Genomic DNA, 16,200 nt, shown 5'->3' on the forward strand with positions numbered 1-16,200 from the left:
AATCTTTGGCATGGTTTTTGTGTCTTCCACTGTGAAGACCGAAGCAAAATAATTGTTTAAGGTCTCAGCCATTTCCACATTTCCCATTATTAAATCCCTCTTCTCATCTTCTAAGGGACCAACATTTACTTTAGTCACTCTTTTCCGTTTTATATATCGGTAAAAGCTTTTACTATCTGTTTTTATGTTTTGCGCAAGTTTACTTTCGTAATCTATCTTTCCTTTCTTTATTGCTTTCTTAGTCATTCTTTGCTGTTGTTTAAAATTTTCCCAATCTTCTAGTTTCCCACTAACCTTGGCCACCTTATACGCATTGGTTTTTAATTTGATACTCTCCTTTATTTCCTTGGTTATCCATGGCTGGTTAACCCTTCTCTTACCGCCCTTTTTCACTGGAATATATTTTTGTTGAGCACGATGAAAGAGCTCCTTAAAAGTCCTCCACTGTTCCTCAATTGTGCCACCATTTAGTCTGTGTTCCCAGTCTACTTTAGCCAACTCTGCCCTAAATGGAAGGTTTTTTTTTCTTCTTTATTCACCCTCTCGTAGTGTCAGCTGGTAGCACTCCTGCCTCTACAGCCCATGGTTGTGGGTTTTATAACCCACTACGAACTTGAGCATTTAATCTAAGATGACGTTTCAGTCCAAGACTGAGGGAGTGCTACATTGAGAGGTGCCTATTTCAATTCGGGTTTGCCCTAATCTTGGTTCCCCTTTTCTTCCGCTGCCTCCAATGATTGCATCTCCTTGCTGTAGTATGACAACCAGGACTGTACACAGTACTCCAGGTATGCCCGCACCAGTGCTTTGTACAGGCCCGGTATCACCTCTTGGGATTTGTGCTCCAGCTATCTGACTATACATCCCAAGATCCAGTTAGCTTTTCTTGCTGCTGCTACATTGTTGATTTCAGTCATCTATTCACCAATGCCCGCTATCCTTCTGCAGAATTGTGCCCTGCAGCCTAGACATTTAATTTATTTATTTAACTTGCATTTATCCTGCATATAAAATGCCATTGGTTATTTATCATCCCATCATGCCAACTTACAAAATTACTTTGTATTTAGTTATCCTGTTACTTATTGTTTGAAACCCTGTACCCAATATTACGTCATTTGCAAAGTTAGACAGTTTGGCAGCTGTCCCAGGTTCAAGTCATTATCCACATTGTAAACAGCAATGTCCCAGCACTGATCCCTAGGGCTAGTGTTCAATGGCCATGCATACAAAGCTCTATTTATAACCACCCATCGCTTCCTCTGGTTTCGTTAGCTTATGAAGCTTGCCTCCTCTTCCATGCCTTCCTATTTATGGACTCATCACTTATATGGCGCTGTAAATATCTGGCAGTGAAGTGAAGTGAATAGTACAATTTCAGGGTTCACATAATAAATATAATTTTGGAAATTGATGTAATATGAACCCTTAATTCACTCTTGGCAATCCTTTCAATGCTAAAAATCACATTTGCAGGATTGTCAACATATGACTTTTTTAATATCTGCGGTTCACACCAAATGTAGCGATTTTCAAGATCTGAACTCAATGGGGTTCTTTCTTGGATTGTTAAGTATGCCTTCTGCTGCGCCATTCTAGACTAGATGACTGATATACCCTCTTTCCTATTTCCATCCTGGATGATAATTTGAATTGAAGGATTAATGAGGAAAAAGAGAAAAAACAAGGGGCCCAAGTTTCCACATGATTTGCGCCTGATTTTTAGGAGCAACTGGTGGAGAACGGACTATCTTAGAAATCGCAATCCTCCACATTTTTTTTTCTGCAGTTCTAGTCAGGTAGAATAGTTCTACTTTGGAAAATAATTTTTTTTTTCAAAAAGGGGCGTGTCCGGCCACTGACACCTGATTTGAAAGTGAAAACGTACTCCAAACTAAAGTAGAATGGAGCAAGTGAAGATTTTTGTAGAACTGAAAAAACCTGTTCTACACATTAAAAAATCAGGCGCAGGTTACAAATTAGGCGTCCAGAACGAGGTGGGGGGGGGGAAGGGAAGTCATTAAATTCTATAATAAATCCTTATTTATACTTCTACAAATATTATACAAATAAATCCAACCTGAATAAACATTTATAAGCAAAGAAAAGATTAAATGAACCATCTTCCTACCTGTGTGAAAGTGCTTCAGGCAGGCCTTTCGGGACCGAAGGCTGAACGGGCCGGCCCGAGACTTCGGGCAGGGCCCGTCCCCAGCACCAGATTTACAGGTAGGTGGCGTTGGGTTGGGTCGGGTCGGGGAGGGGAGGTTCGGTTCGGGTCGGGGGGGAGAGAGAGAGAGGGAGAGAGAGGGGGGGGGAGAGAGAGGGAAAGGGGGGGGGGAGAGAGGGGGAGAGAGAGGGAGAGGGGGGGAAGAGAGAGAGATGGAGGGAGGGAGAGGGGGGGCGAGAGAGAGAGGGAGGGAGGGAGGGAGGGGGGGCGGAGGGAGAGAGAGAGGGCGGGGGCGGAGGGAGGGAGAGGGAGGGAGGGAGAGAGAGAGATGGGAGGGAGGGAGAGAGGGAGGGAGGGAGAGAGAGAGATGGGAGGGAGGGAGAGAGGGAGGGAGGGAGCGGGAGAGAGGGAGGCGGGGAGGTCAGGTCGAATCCAGTCCGGGAGCAGGAGTCGGGTCGGGTCCAGTGGGGGGGGGGGGGTCGGGTCGGGGGGCGGGAGCGCGGGTCAGGTCGGGTCCAGTCGGGGAGTCGGGGAGGCGGGGAGCAGGAACAGGAGCGCGGGTCGGGTCGGGTCCAGTCGGGGAGTCAGGGAGCGGGAACAGGAGCGCGGGTAGGGTCGGGTCGGGTACAGTCGGGGGGGGCAGAGAGCGGGAACAGGAGCGTGGGTCGGGTCGGGTCAGTCGGGGGGTGGGGGGGAGCGGGTGTCGGGTCTGGTCCGGACGCAGGGGGTAGGGAGCGGGTGTTGGATCTGGTCCGGAGGTGGGGTGGGGGGGGGAGCGAGAGTCGGGTCTGGTCGGGTCTGGTCGGGGGGGAGCAGGAGCTGGCCGTGGGAGGAGCCTTATTCACGCAGCCCCAGTGAGGCCATTCAGCCAGGGCTAGGGGCTGCGTGCTTCGGGCCCCTCCCACACAGTTCGGCGCCTGGAGCTACTGCACTTGCGTGCCCACTGTAGCGCGCATGTGCAGAGGTCCTGGCACTGTTTTCAGCGCAGGGACCTGGCTCCGCCCCCCCACAGCTCGTGCTGGCTGCGCCGAGGGCCAGAGGACCTGCAAGTAGGTGGAGAATACCGAGGATTTTTTTAGGTGCACTTTGTGGCGCGAAAAACGGCGTCCAGGTCGGGACTGCGCCGTTCTAGGCGCGTGTGGAAACTTGGGCCCAAGGGGTGTACATAAAAGGCAGAGAAATGTGTTCTTAAACTTGCATGATAACAGTGGCCCACCACTAACCCACTGATTTTTCCCTCATGTTCTGGGAGAGCACCTCCACGACACTTGTTCCTTTCTCTTGATAGCATTGCTCAGATTGACTCGGGTATAGTATCTCTCAAAGCTAACCCTGACACCATGTACCACAGCACTTTAGTGTGTCAATACCTCTGCCAGATTTTACTATAAGACTAAAGTTTCTGGTTCAGGACCTGTGATGAGACATTGAAAGAGTTTTCACTTCTACTTTGATACATTGATAGGGTGAGAAGAAGTAAGATGGGAGGAAGCTCGTGTGGAGCATAAACACCAGCACCTATTGGGCCCAATGGCCTGTTTCTTACTGTAAAATTCTATGTACTTTGGGATGACATCTAAGAAGTAATTTTAGGAGTCTATGCTGCCGCTGATGGCCCAAATGAAAAATGCGGACATGCGCTGCCCAAATGTTTCTGACCATAAACAAGACTCCCCACCAGTGCACGCATACAGTTACCACGTGCTGAAATCATTCCTTTTTTGCATTACGGTTCAACATTCAAAGTGCCCTGGCTGTATTTCCTTACATTACAAGATGGGATATGCAATGGAAAAAAAAAATAAGATCATATAATTTGAATTTCTTTTTAAATACATGCCAATTTTTTTTCTTTCCTTCAGCAGCATGAATCGTCATGTGCGAATATGAGACACACACACCTTACAGAACCATCCAAAGTGGTTGAATGTGGAAAGAAAGACCTACAGCAAAAGTTGTCTGCAGCTGAGCTGGAGATATGTCTCAATGAGCGTCTCAGGAAAAACACACAAAAATACATGGAAGATATGAAGAGAATGGAGGAGAAGGTAAAACCCCATTACGATGGTTTATAGAACCAATAAACCTGAAACCAAAGCTACATAAAGTGCAACTGTGCCTTGATATTGCTGAGAGAATTTATTAAGTAAAAACAAAAATCCTGTCAAATTCCGTTTCATTGAACAACATCTTCGGAAATTTGTTCCCAAAATTTAGATGTATTCTATAGGGCTCAATTATGTTTCTTAAAATGTAAGAAAACTGAAGGATAATCCAGAATTCCAACCATTCTCCCAGGAATTTGGGAAGAAAGGATTGGTGCTCCATGTGCACAGTAGGGTGAATTATGCATTTGTGCTCCTCACTGGAGCTTTACCCATTGGGAGTGCACGTCTTGAATTTAACCACAGTGGTCAGTGGCCCCACGGGATTTTTCATCCTCCAGAATTCACTGACCTCCACACACACAGAAGAACTGGGGTGGAGAGAGAAGAGTGCCAGCATGAACTGTGGAGTGGGAAAGAGGGAGGGGCACAGTGCCAGTATGAGCTGTCTGAAGATGGGACTTCTTCAGTACTGTCATGGGCAGATGCATCTGCAATGGATAGATTGAAGAGGATGAGGTCAAGGAGGTTTTACTCTCGTGTTGGCTCTCTCACCAGCTGCTTCAGGACCAGTCTGACAGCTATGTCCTTTCAGGACTTGGCCTGCTCAGTCAGTAGTGGTGCTAGTGAACCACTCTTGGTGATGGACATTGAAGTCCGCCACTTAGAGTACCTCCTGTTGATTTCAGCTACCGCCCTCCCTCAGCTGATGAATCAGTACACCTCCATGTTGAACACCACTTGAAAGAAGCAAGGGCACAGAAAGTTCATTGATGATTGCAGTGTTCATTTCCATTTGCAATTCCACAGATTATGAAGCAGTCCGTGCCCACATACAGCAAGACCTGGACAACATCCAGGCTTGGGCTGATAAGTGGCAAGTAACATTCGTGCCACACAAGTGCCAAGCAACAAGAAGTCTAACCACCTCCCTTTTATATTCAATGGCAATACCATTGTTGAATTCCCCACCATCAGCATCCTAGGGGTCACCATTAATCAGAAACTTAACTAGACCAGCCACATCAATAATGACTTTTATTTTTGTAAAGAGCAGGTGAGAGGCTGAGTATTCTATGGCAAAGCCTTTCCACAGGCTTTGCCATAGTCAGGAGTGTGATGGAATACTCTCCACTTGCCTGGCTGGATACAGCTCCAACAACACTCAAGAAATTCAACGTCATCCAGGACAAAGCAGTCCATTTGATCGACACCCTATCCACCACCTTAAATATTCACTCCCTCCACCGTGGCTTCAGTGTGTACCATCTACAAGATACACTGCAGCACTCGCCAAGGTTTCTTTCACAGCACCTCGCAAACCCGCGTCCTCTACCACCTAGAAGAACAAGGGCAGCAGGTGCATGGGAACACTATCACCTCCAAGAACCCTTCCGAGTCACACACTGTCCTGAGTTGGAATTATATCGCCATTCCTTCATCATCGCTGGGTCAAAATCCTGGATCTCCCTCCCTAACTGCATTGTGGGAGTACCTTCACCACATGGACTGCAGTGGTTCAAGAACATGGCTCACCATCACCTTCTCAGGGCAATTACGGATGGGCAATAAATACCGGCTTTGCCAGTGATGCCCACATTCCGTGAATAAAAAAGAAAAACTTTTGCTAGGGTGGCATGTATGCATTTTAAAGATTGAAAAAGAACTGATGAAATCATCGACTCTTTTTCAGCATTTAAAAACCTCACTGGAATTTGGAAAGTGATGAGCATGCATGAATCTTTGTTATTTTCAACTTCACAGCAACGTGAACAGGCAATGGAATCCAGTCCCTTGTTTCACTCATGACTGAATATGGAGTAAAAACTCCAAATCCTGTTATGGTGTAAGAGAACCATGCATTAAATTCACAAATGCTTACATTTCTTTTAGAACTATACGTAAAAGAAAGTGCGTGCACAAAAAAAGTAAGCATCTAAATATATAGAAGCATAAATAAAAGTCACAGAAACAGCAAGAATGGGATCACTACCCCTTTCAAGCTTCTAAATGCATCCGAACTACTTAATACCTCATATAGGGCCCAAGTTTCCACAAGAAAAAAAACGGGCGCCCCTCCGAGCTGGGCACCCGTTTTTCGCGCCTAAAACGGCGCCTAAAAAAATCCTCGGTATTCTCCACCTACTTACAGGTCCTCTGGCACTCGGCGCAGCCAGCACGAGCTGTGGGGGGGTGGAGCCAGGTCCCGGCGCTGAAAACAGTGCCGGGACCTCTGCACATGCGCGCTACAGTCGGCATGCAAGTGCAGTAGCTCCAGGCGCCGAACTGTGTGGGAGGGGCCCGAAGCACGCAGCCCCTAGCCCTGGCTGAATGGCCTCACTGGGGCTGCGTGAATGAGGCTCCTCCCACGGCCAGCTCCTGTTCCCTCCCACGGCCAGACCCGACACTCACTTCCCCCCCCCTCCCGCCGACCAGACCCGACCCGACACCCACTCCCCCCACCCCCCGCCGACCAGACACCCGCTCCCCCCCCCGCCGACCAGACCCAACCCGACACCCGCGCCTCCCGCCCCCGACCCGACACCCGCTCCCCCCCCCCGACTGACCCGACCCGCGCTCCTGTTCCCCTCCATCCCCCCCGCTCTCTCTCTCTCTCTCTCCCTCCCTCCCCCTCTCTCTCCCTCCCCCCCTCCTCTCTCTCCCCCCCTCCTCTCTCCCCCCCCTCCTCTCTCTCCCCCCCCCCTCTCTCTCCCCCCCTCTTCTCTCTCTCTCTTTCCCACCTCTCTCTTCCCCCCCTCTCTCTCTCCCTCCCCTCTCTCTCCCCCCCCTCTCTCTCTCCCCCCTCTCTCTCTCCCCCCCTCTCTCTCTCCCCTCACTCTCTCTCTCCCCCTCACTCTCTCTCCCCCCCTCCTCTCTCTCTCCCCCCCTCCTCTCTCTCTCCCCCCCTCCTCTCTCTCTCCCCCCCTCCTCTCTCTCTCCCCGAGAGATCATGAGGAGAGTCGTATCCGCCTCTCATCTTCCTCCCTCTTCCCCCCCCCTCCTCTCTCTCCCTCTTCCCCCCTCCTCTCTCTCCCTCTCCCCCCCTCCTCCTCTCTCCCTCTCCCCCCCTCCTCTCTCTCCCTCTCACCCCCTCCTCTCTCTGCCCCCTCCTCCTCTCTCCCCCCCCTCCTCTCTCCCTCTCCCCCCCTCCTCTCCCTCTCCCCCCTCCTCTCTCTCCCTCTCCCCCCCTCCTTCTCTTTTCCCCCCCTCCTCTCTCTCCCTCTCTCTCCCCCCTCCTCTCTCTCCCCCACCTCCCTCCTCTCTCTCCCTCCCTCTCTCTCTCTCTCTCTCCCCCTCCCGCTCAGCGGCACGAACGGCTGCAGAATTCTCCCTGGCTGAAGCACTTTCACACAGGTAGGAAGATGGTTTATTTAATCTTTTCTTGGCTTATAAATGTTTATTCAGGTTGGATTTATTTGTATCATATTTGTAGAAGTATAAATAAGGATTTATTGTCGAATTTAATGAGTTCCCTTCCCCCCTCTCCCCCCCCACCTCGTTCTGGACGCCTAATTTGTAACCTGCGCCTGATTTTTTTATGTGTAGAACAGGTTTTTTCAGTTCTACAAAAATCTTCACTGGCTCCATTCTACTTTAGTTTGGAGTACATTTTCACTGTGGAAACTTTCAAATCAGGCGTCAGTGGCCGGACACGCCCCCTTTTGAAGAAAAAATTCTGTTCTAAACTAGAACTGTTTTACCTCACTAGAACTGCAGAAAAAAAAAATGTGGAGAATTGCGATTTCTAAAATAGTCCGTCCTCCACCAGTTGCTCCTAAAAATCAGGCGCGAATCATGTGGAAACTTGGGCCCTATATTTCCATGAATCTCCAGGAAAGCTAAATTGTAATGCAGTTGAATAAAGCAGCCAGCCATTTAAATTTATGGAATATCCATAAGCCACATCTGGGATGTAGAACTGGTGACAATGATTAACATTATGACATTCTGATCATTAATGCTCATTTATTCTTCTCCCCTCCCCCTTCTTAGCAGTGCACATCATTAACTTGAGTACTAGAGGACCATTATCACTACTCCGTGCGTTATTGAAAGGTCTGGTTTCTCATTAATAATTATTTACTATGCTTCAGCTAAAAGCACGCGAGAAATATATCAGCAGTCTGAAAAAGAAGCTGCAAAAGGAATCTGAGCAAAGCCACGAGCGGCAACAGAGAATAGAAACCCTAGAGAAATACCTCGCTGACCTACCCACCTTGGACGATTTTCAGAGCCAGAGCCAGCAGGTAAAAGAACTCAACGGTCATCGATGGTAGAATTTCAGAATTTGGACAAACATTTGTTGAATGCAAATGACCATGCACACTTATTTTTAGCAATTGTAATTTTAAACTACTTCCCAGATATTGTATATTATTTTCAAAAGCTAAATACTGCAGAGGCTGGAAATCTGAAATAAAAATAGAAAAAGCTGGAAAAATTCAGGAGTTCAGGCAGAGAGAGAGAAAGCGAGTTAACGGCGGAATTTTTACTTTTGATCCCGGCGGGGGCGGGAGGAGCCGGGTAGAGCGCGGGAAACCCCGAAGTGCAGATTCCCCACACGCTGTGGAGTTTTACTTCACGGACAGGTTCACTGGCTGGAAGTCAGCCTGATTGACTGGCTGGCTTCTAGTCGGCAGGAGACTGCTGGACAAGAGGCTGCAACCCCAGATAGGTGCGAGCCCCGACCCTGGGGAGGGATTCGATCCCAGGGGAGGGTTCTGATCCCAGACCCATGTGGGGGAGGGGAGGGGGGTTGTACGGTGGGAGGCTAATGGTGGGAGAGCTATGGAGCCAGGAGGAAGTACTCCTGGTCCTCCTGGCCCACAATGATTGCTCCCCAAGTGCCAACCCACCACCTGGAACCAGGTTGGCTGCCCACTCACGTCCTGCCTCAGTTAAAACTGGAAATGGGCGAGTTGGAGTCGGGTTGAGGTCGGTATTCATACTTTTAAAACTTTAATCTCCCACCCGAGCCCAACCCACCTGTTTTTTGGGTTAAAATTCCCCCGACCATGTCAGATCGATGACTTTTCATCAGAATTGTGTTGTGTAGGCAATAACTGCTAGACTGAGTACTGTTTAACTCCAGGAGGTATAACCTTGGCTCTGCTTTATTAAGGCCCAAAGTGACTAATATACAAAATGGCTGGCCTTTTATACTTGGGCTACACACATGTGCGTGCATCCCAATGGCCTCCAACAGTGACGCCATCAAGTGGCTAGTGATCCCAAAAGTACATACATGACAATACCCCACTCTGAGATATTAACATAGTCTTTTACAAATTGAGATGGTCCGGTGTTTTACGCTCCCAGGTTGACCGTCTCAGTTCAACTCCAGCCGCCAGTGAGTGTTCAGAGTCTGTTGTGACTGGTGGCTGGGTGGCTGACCTGTGGGAGTGGCAATGGCCATGTCAGGGATTGAAAGTCCATTTTCATTGAACATGTCAGTGATTGAAAGTCCCGATTCACTGATGACCACTGAGTCCTCTGATGACTGGGGGTAGGTTGGTTGGTCGTCGATTGTCTCTTCCTCCAACTGTTCCGGTTTGTCTCTGTGCCGCAGCTTTGTCTGATCCATATGTTTCCTGCATGTTTGCCCATTTTTGAGCTTGACAATAAATACTCTGTTGCCCTCCTTGGCCATGACAGTACCAGCGATCCACTTGGGACCCTGACCATAATTCAGAACATATACAGAATCATTTACAGAAATATCACTTGACACAGCTGCACGATTGTGATACCCTTGCTGACTTTGTCTTCTAAAGTCAACACGATTATTCAAGTCAGGGAGTACAAGAGATAGCTTGATCTTAAGACCTCTCTTCATCATTAGTTCAGCAGGCGAGACCCCGGTAAGCGTATGTGGTCTTGTCCTGTAACTCAACAGTATGCATGACAGGCGGGTCTGCAGTGACCCTTGGGTTACTCGCTTCATACTCTGCTTTATGATTTGGATAGCACATTCTGCTTGCCCATTGGATGTAGGTTTGAACGGTGCTGACCTTACATGTTTGATACCATTGAGTTTCATGAACTCTTGAAACTCCTGTTTGGTGAAGCACGATCGTTTGTCGCTAACAACGATGTCAGGCAGACTATGTGTTGTGAACATAACACTGAGATTCTCAATGGTAGCTGTGGATGTGCTGGATGACATGATTGTACACTCTATCCACTTCGAATATGCATCCACCACAACTAAAAACATCTTCCCCAAAAAGGGACCTGCAAAGTCTATGTGGATCCTGAACCATGGTTTCGACGGCCACGACCACAGACTCAGCGGCGATTCTGCTGGTGCTTTGCTGAGCTGCATGCAAGTGTTGCAGTGATGGACACATGATTCCAGCTCAGAGTCAATTCCCGGACATCATACATGAGACCTGGTGATGGCTTTCATCATTACAATGCCGGGATGTGTGTTATGTCGCTCACGTACAAATTTCTCTCTCCCTTTCTTGGGCATAACAACACGATTGCCCCACAGTATACAATCCGACTGAATAGACAGTTTGTCTTTGCGACGAATGTAAAGTTTGGTCTCCTTGCACATTTGCTTGGGTATGGCAGACCAATCACCTTTGAGGATGCAATTCTTCACCACCGATAAAATCGGGTCCTGGCTGGTCCAGGTCTTAACTTGTTGAGCCGTGACAGGGGTTCCTTCACTCTCAAAAGCATCCATAACTAACAATAAGTCCGCCGGTTGTGGCGTTTCCACCTCCGGTGTGGGCAATGGCAGATGGCTCAAAGCATCAGCACAATTCTTGGTTCCAGGTCTATGGCAAATGACATAATCACAAGCGGATAATGTCAGCGCCTACCTCTGGATGCGGGATGAAGCATTGGAATTGATACCTTTGTTTTCAGAGAACAGTGAAATGAGCGGCTTGTGATCTGTCTCCAGTTCAAACCAAAGACCAAACAGGTACTGATGCATCTTGTTAATCCCATACACACAGGCTAGTGCTTCTTTCTCTACCATGTTGTAGGTTCTTTTCGCTTTAGACAAACTTTTTGAAGCATACGCAACTGGTTGAAGTTTACCCAACTCATTAACTTGTTGGAGTACGTAACCAATTCCATATGACGAAGCACCACAGGCCAATACTAAATATTTACATGGGTCATAATGTACCAGCAGCTTGTTAGAGCAAAGCAGATTAGTGGCTTTCTCAAAAGCTCTGTCTTGAGACGCACCCCACACACAGTTGTCGCCTTTTCTTAGCAGCATGTGCTGTGGTTCTAGTAAGGTGCTCAATTTAGATAGGAAGTTACTGAAGTTGTTGAGTAGACCCAGGAACAAATGCAGCTATGTCACATTCTGTGGCTTGGGTGCATTCTTGATGGCCTTGGTTTTCGCGTCCGTGGGCCTGATGCCGTCAGCAGCAATTTTCCTCCCCAGGAGTTCGATCTCTGGTACCATGAAGATGCACTTTGAGCATTTCAGTCTGAGTCCCACTTTGTCCACAACCACCTGTGATCAGGATGTCATCTTGGAACATGACGGTTCTGGGAACGGACTTCAGTAGACTCTCCATGTTCCTCTGAAATATTGCAACAGCCGAGCGAATTCCAAAAGGGCACCTGTGATAAATAAACGGTCCTTTATGCATGATAACGTCTCGACCAGCTCCTGTGTCATGTAGGCCGATGTCAAGTCCAGTTTGGTGAACAACTTCCTCCCGGCTAGCATTGTAAACAAGGCATCAGCCTTCGGTAATGGGTACTGATCCTGTTTCGAAACCCTGTTGATCGTACGCTTGTATTCTCCACAGATTCTGACTGTGCCATCACTTTTCAGCACAGGAACAATGGGGCTGACCCATTCATTAAATTCAACCGGTGATATGATCCCTTCACACTGGAGTCTGTCCAGTTCAATTTTGACCTTCTCCCTCATCATAAACGGAACTGCCCGAGCATTATGATGGACGGGTCTTGCATCCGAGTCCACGTAGTTCTGCACCTTGGCTCCTGTGAAGTTGCCGATGCCAGGTTCGAACAGCGAGGGGAACTTGCTCAGTACTTGGGCACATGTAGCTTTCTTGACAACAACGCCTTGATGTCGTTCCAATCGCATCTGATTTTTACAAGCCAGTTCTTGCCGAACAGTGTTGGGCCATTGCCTGGGACAATCCATAGCGGTAACTCGTGAACCTCACCATCATACGACACTTTAATTGTGGCACTGCCAATCACCGTTATGAGTTCTTTGGTGTACGTGCGCAACTTGGCATTGACTGGACTCAGCCTGGGCCTCACAGCCTTAGTATCCCACAGCTTGTCGAATGCCTTCTGGCTCATTATCGATTGACTCACCCCCGTGTCCAGTTCCATCGATACCGGCACCCCATTAAATTTCATGTTGATCATTATCGGTTTGCTCTTCATTAGGAATGAGTACAGTCCATACACTTCCTCCTCTGGTATCTCGGATTGCATATCCGGATCCACGCTAGTCTGACCATTATCCTCCACGTGGTGTGTTGCAGCACACTTGCTCATCTGTGGACACTTGAGCTGGAGATGCCCCACTCTCAGACAGCCTTTGCAACTATATTGCTTAAATCGGCATTGCTGGTGCCGGTGATTTTCCCCACAACGCCAACATGGAGAAATCGGATGCATTCCTGCTGGAAGACTTTGGGCAGCCACAGGTTTCGCGTATGCAGTTGGGCAGGTCCTGCCATGTGCCGCTCTGCTGAATGGCGAGTTTCGATTTTTCACAGATATCTGCTTTAGACTTCTATCCGTCGTCATGCATGATTGAGCGATCATAATGGCCCTGTTCAAGTCCAACATCTCCCCCGCTAGTAGCTTATGCAGGACCACCTCGTGGTTGATGCCGATTACAAAGAAGTCCCGCAGCATGTCTGCCAGCATAGCCCCGAACTTACACGGTCTCACTAGACGTCTCAGGTTGGTAACGAATTCTGCCGTATTCTGGCCCTCTGAGCGAACGTGCATGTAAAATCTATATCTCGAGATGATGATGCCTTCGTCTGGCTTAAGGTGGTCCTGTACCAGTGTACACAATTCTTCATACGTCTTCTCTGTTGGACTCACAGGCAGGAGTAGGTTCTTTATCAGACCATAACTTTTTGGACCGCAAACCGCAAGGAACACCGCCTGGTGCCGATCTGCATCGCCGACCTCCTCCATTTTGTTGGCCACGAAGAACTGGTTCAAATGGCTCACAAAGTCTGCCCAATCTTCTCCTTCCACAAATCGCTCCAACAATCCAATTGTGCTCATTTTTGTATGCAAAGGTTCTTGTTGCCTCGTCGCCAAATGTTGTGTATCCAATAACTGTCAGACTGAGTATTGTTTAACTCCAAGAGGTATGACCTTTATTAAGGCCCAAAGTAACTAATATACAAAATGGCTGGCCTTTTATACTTGGGCTGCACATATGTATGTGCAGCCCAATGGCCTCCAACAGTGACGCCATCTAGTGGCTAGTGATCCCAAAAGTACATACATGACAAATTGTTCTGGTTGAAGGTCATCAACCTGAAACATTGAGTGCCTTAGATTGTATCTCTTTTCCGGGTTTAACTCTGGCTAACCAGGTTTCCTGGGAAACCTAGCAGCTAAAGGGAGACTAGGACAGCTGTGCAGAAGAGGTAAGTGCTTATCCAGAACTGCTTATGGGCCAGGAGGAGCAGCTGTGCTTCCATCCGATCCCTAAAGCTGACCTGCTAACTCCCTGCCCTCGGATCAGACTTCACTCCCCCTGTGATTGGACCCTCCAAGATCGCCGACTTCCCTTCCAGAATAGCCTCTTCCCCCACTCCTCCCCAGGATCGGAACCCCCCTACCCCCCAAGATTGGAAACCTCCATGCTATCACTAGCCCAGCAGCAGGCTCTCTACCTGCTCCTGACCTGCTAACCTTCCCGGGCAGGGTACTTGCTGGAAAAAAAGAGTTAAAACTCCCCGATCATAACTCTTCCCCCGCAACCTCCCCAGGCTCGGAATTCCTGCTCCTGTCAAGATTGGGGCCGTTAACTGTTTCTCTCTCCACAGATGCTGCCTGACTGCTTGAGTGTTTTTAACATTTTCTGTTTTTATTTATTACTATATATTTTTATGACTGTATAGTACATTAAATCTGAAATAAATATAGAAAATACTGCAAATGCACTGGGGCCAGTAGGTATCTAATAGAGAAAGATGCATAACATTTGGACTGAATCCTTCAGCTGAGCCACATAATATACAGCATTTAACATCACATTGGGACATTTTAAAATCTGTTAAACCATGTAACTCCTTCTTTATCTAAGTAGTTAGGATATCTGGATGTTTGACCTTTTCCTGCTCTTCTCCCCATCACAATTGTTCTGCTAAGTCCTATAAAGTGGTTCACAATTCTGACCACGTCAGCTCTGTTTTCCAGAATTATCTGTAATTATTTCAGATTATATATTCAACAATTCTGCTTTTCTTTTTTTATTTCCATTACATTTTGTACATTCTTTGATAGTAACATTGATTTTCGGTGATTGTCCAAATGTTTATTAGCAAACTACTTGACATCCATAATGGCCACAAATCCCCTCCGAGTTATGCTTTGTAACATAGAAGTCAATTTTTGTTTTCGCCACATGGGCAACAATCTGGTTATAGAACTTGCCTGTCAATAGAATGAAATTTGGGCGAGTTATATAACAAACGGTTGATTCTCTGCCAGATTACTGCCTACACGGTTAAAAACAAGAATTACCCCATGGTTTATGTTATGGGCATTTTCAGGCTACTGGCCCATTTGTTAAGGATCCCAGGATCCAGCCAGAGATTTGGGATCCTGGTACCGAAGCTTTATATGGTGTTCTGAGAATTCTTAAAGTTGAGTATCAGGGGCCATATGAGCAAAGCCCCCAACTACTCCACCCCACCTTCCCTCCCGCCGCGCGCCCCCCCCCCCCCACCCTCAACAACCTGAGCATCCCCCAACCTCCCTCCCTCTGCCCTCTGGCTACCAAGCAAGCAATCAATAACTACTTTTAAGAGTAACCAAAAACAACTAACTGGCTTCCAATTGTAGCAAATTCTCACACCATGTGAAGTTAAACCTGATTTTCACCAACATGTAAAACCAATTAGAGAAGTATATGGCATGGGAATTAAACTTTCATTTTGAATTATTTAAAATCTAAGAATTAAGACTAATTCAACAAGAAAGAATCACTATGATTATCATTAAATGAAACAAAATGTTCTTCATAATTTTGCTGCTTCTATTACTCCATTATAACAGTACCAAGATCATTCACAATTATATTTTCCCTGCCCTCAGGAGAACTGGTCTTCTGAAACTAAAGCTAATGCAAAATACATTATGCACAAATTGAGCCACTGTGATGTGAAATAGAGCCTTTATTACCAATTATTACATTTTATTACATACATATATGTATATATACTTCAACAAGCAAGTCTTTATTCAGAAAAATACTGAACAGTGCTAACTGTCATATTTATGGCTTAGACACTCAAAGAAAGAATACACTGAGATTTGGCTGTAATGTGTAATTCAAATTCAACAACATACAAGTCATTTATTTGTATGTCTTACCCAGTGAGACTGGAAATAACTAAATGAGGCTTTCAGCATGGGCAGTTACCAACTGATTTTAATTGGTTTTTAGAAGCAAATTATTCACAAGATACAGTTGTTGAATGTTTTATTACTGTAGTTATAGACATTTGCACATCTACAGCTCAAAAGTGTGCATAATTATACAAATTCAGCTACAAATATAAGACTCCCTTGGCATTCTAATTAGGTCCCTTTTTTGCAAATGAAACTTGACCATAATTTTATTTAAGAATAGCTGAAAGTAAGCTGACTTAAGCAGTTCTTTTTCAAGGTGTTTCTATTGTCCAAAGACTCTGCTTATCTCTCAAC

The 16,200-nt window shown here is 47.0% G+C and overlaps 1 protein-coding gene across 3 annotated transcripts in view; it reads left to right on the forward strand.

Moving 5' to 3' along the window:
• cep85l (centrosomal protein 85, like) overlaps nt 1-16,200 on the forward strand; it is a 437,369-nt gene that overhangs the window by 380,617 nt on the left and 40,552 nt on the right. For all 3 annotated transcript variants that reach the window (XM_070885315.1, XM_070885314.1, XM_070885316.1), the window contains 2 exons: nt 4,033-4,218; nt 8,370-8,522. In XM_070885315.1, coding sequence (XP_070741416.1) covers nt 4,033-4,218; nt 8,370-8,522 — 339 coding nt within the window. The remainder of the gene's footprint in view (nt 1-4,032; nt 4,219-8,369; nt 8,523-16,200) is intronic.

This window comes from Pristiophorus japonicus, chromosome 7 (assembly GCF_044704955.1).
Source record: "Pristiophorus japonicus isolate sPriJap1 chromosome 7, sPriJap1.hap1, whole genome shotgun sequence".
NCBI lineage: Eukaryota > Metazoa > Chordata > Chondrichthyes > Pristiophoridae > Pristiophorus > Pristiophorus japonicus.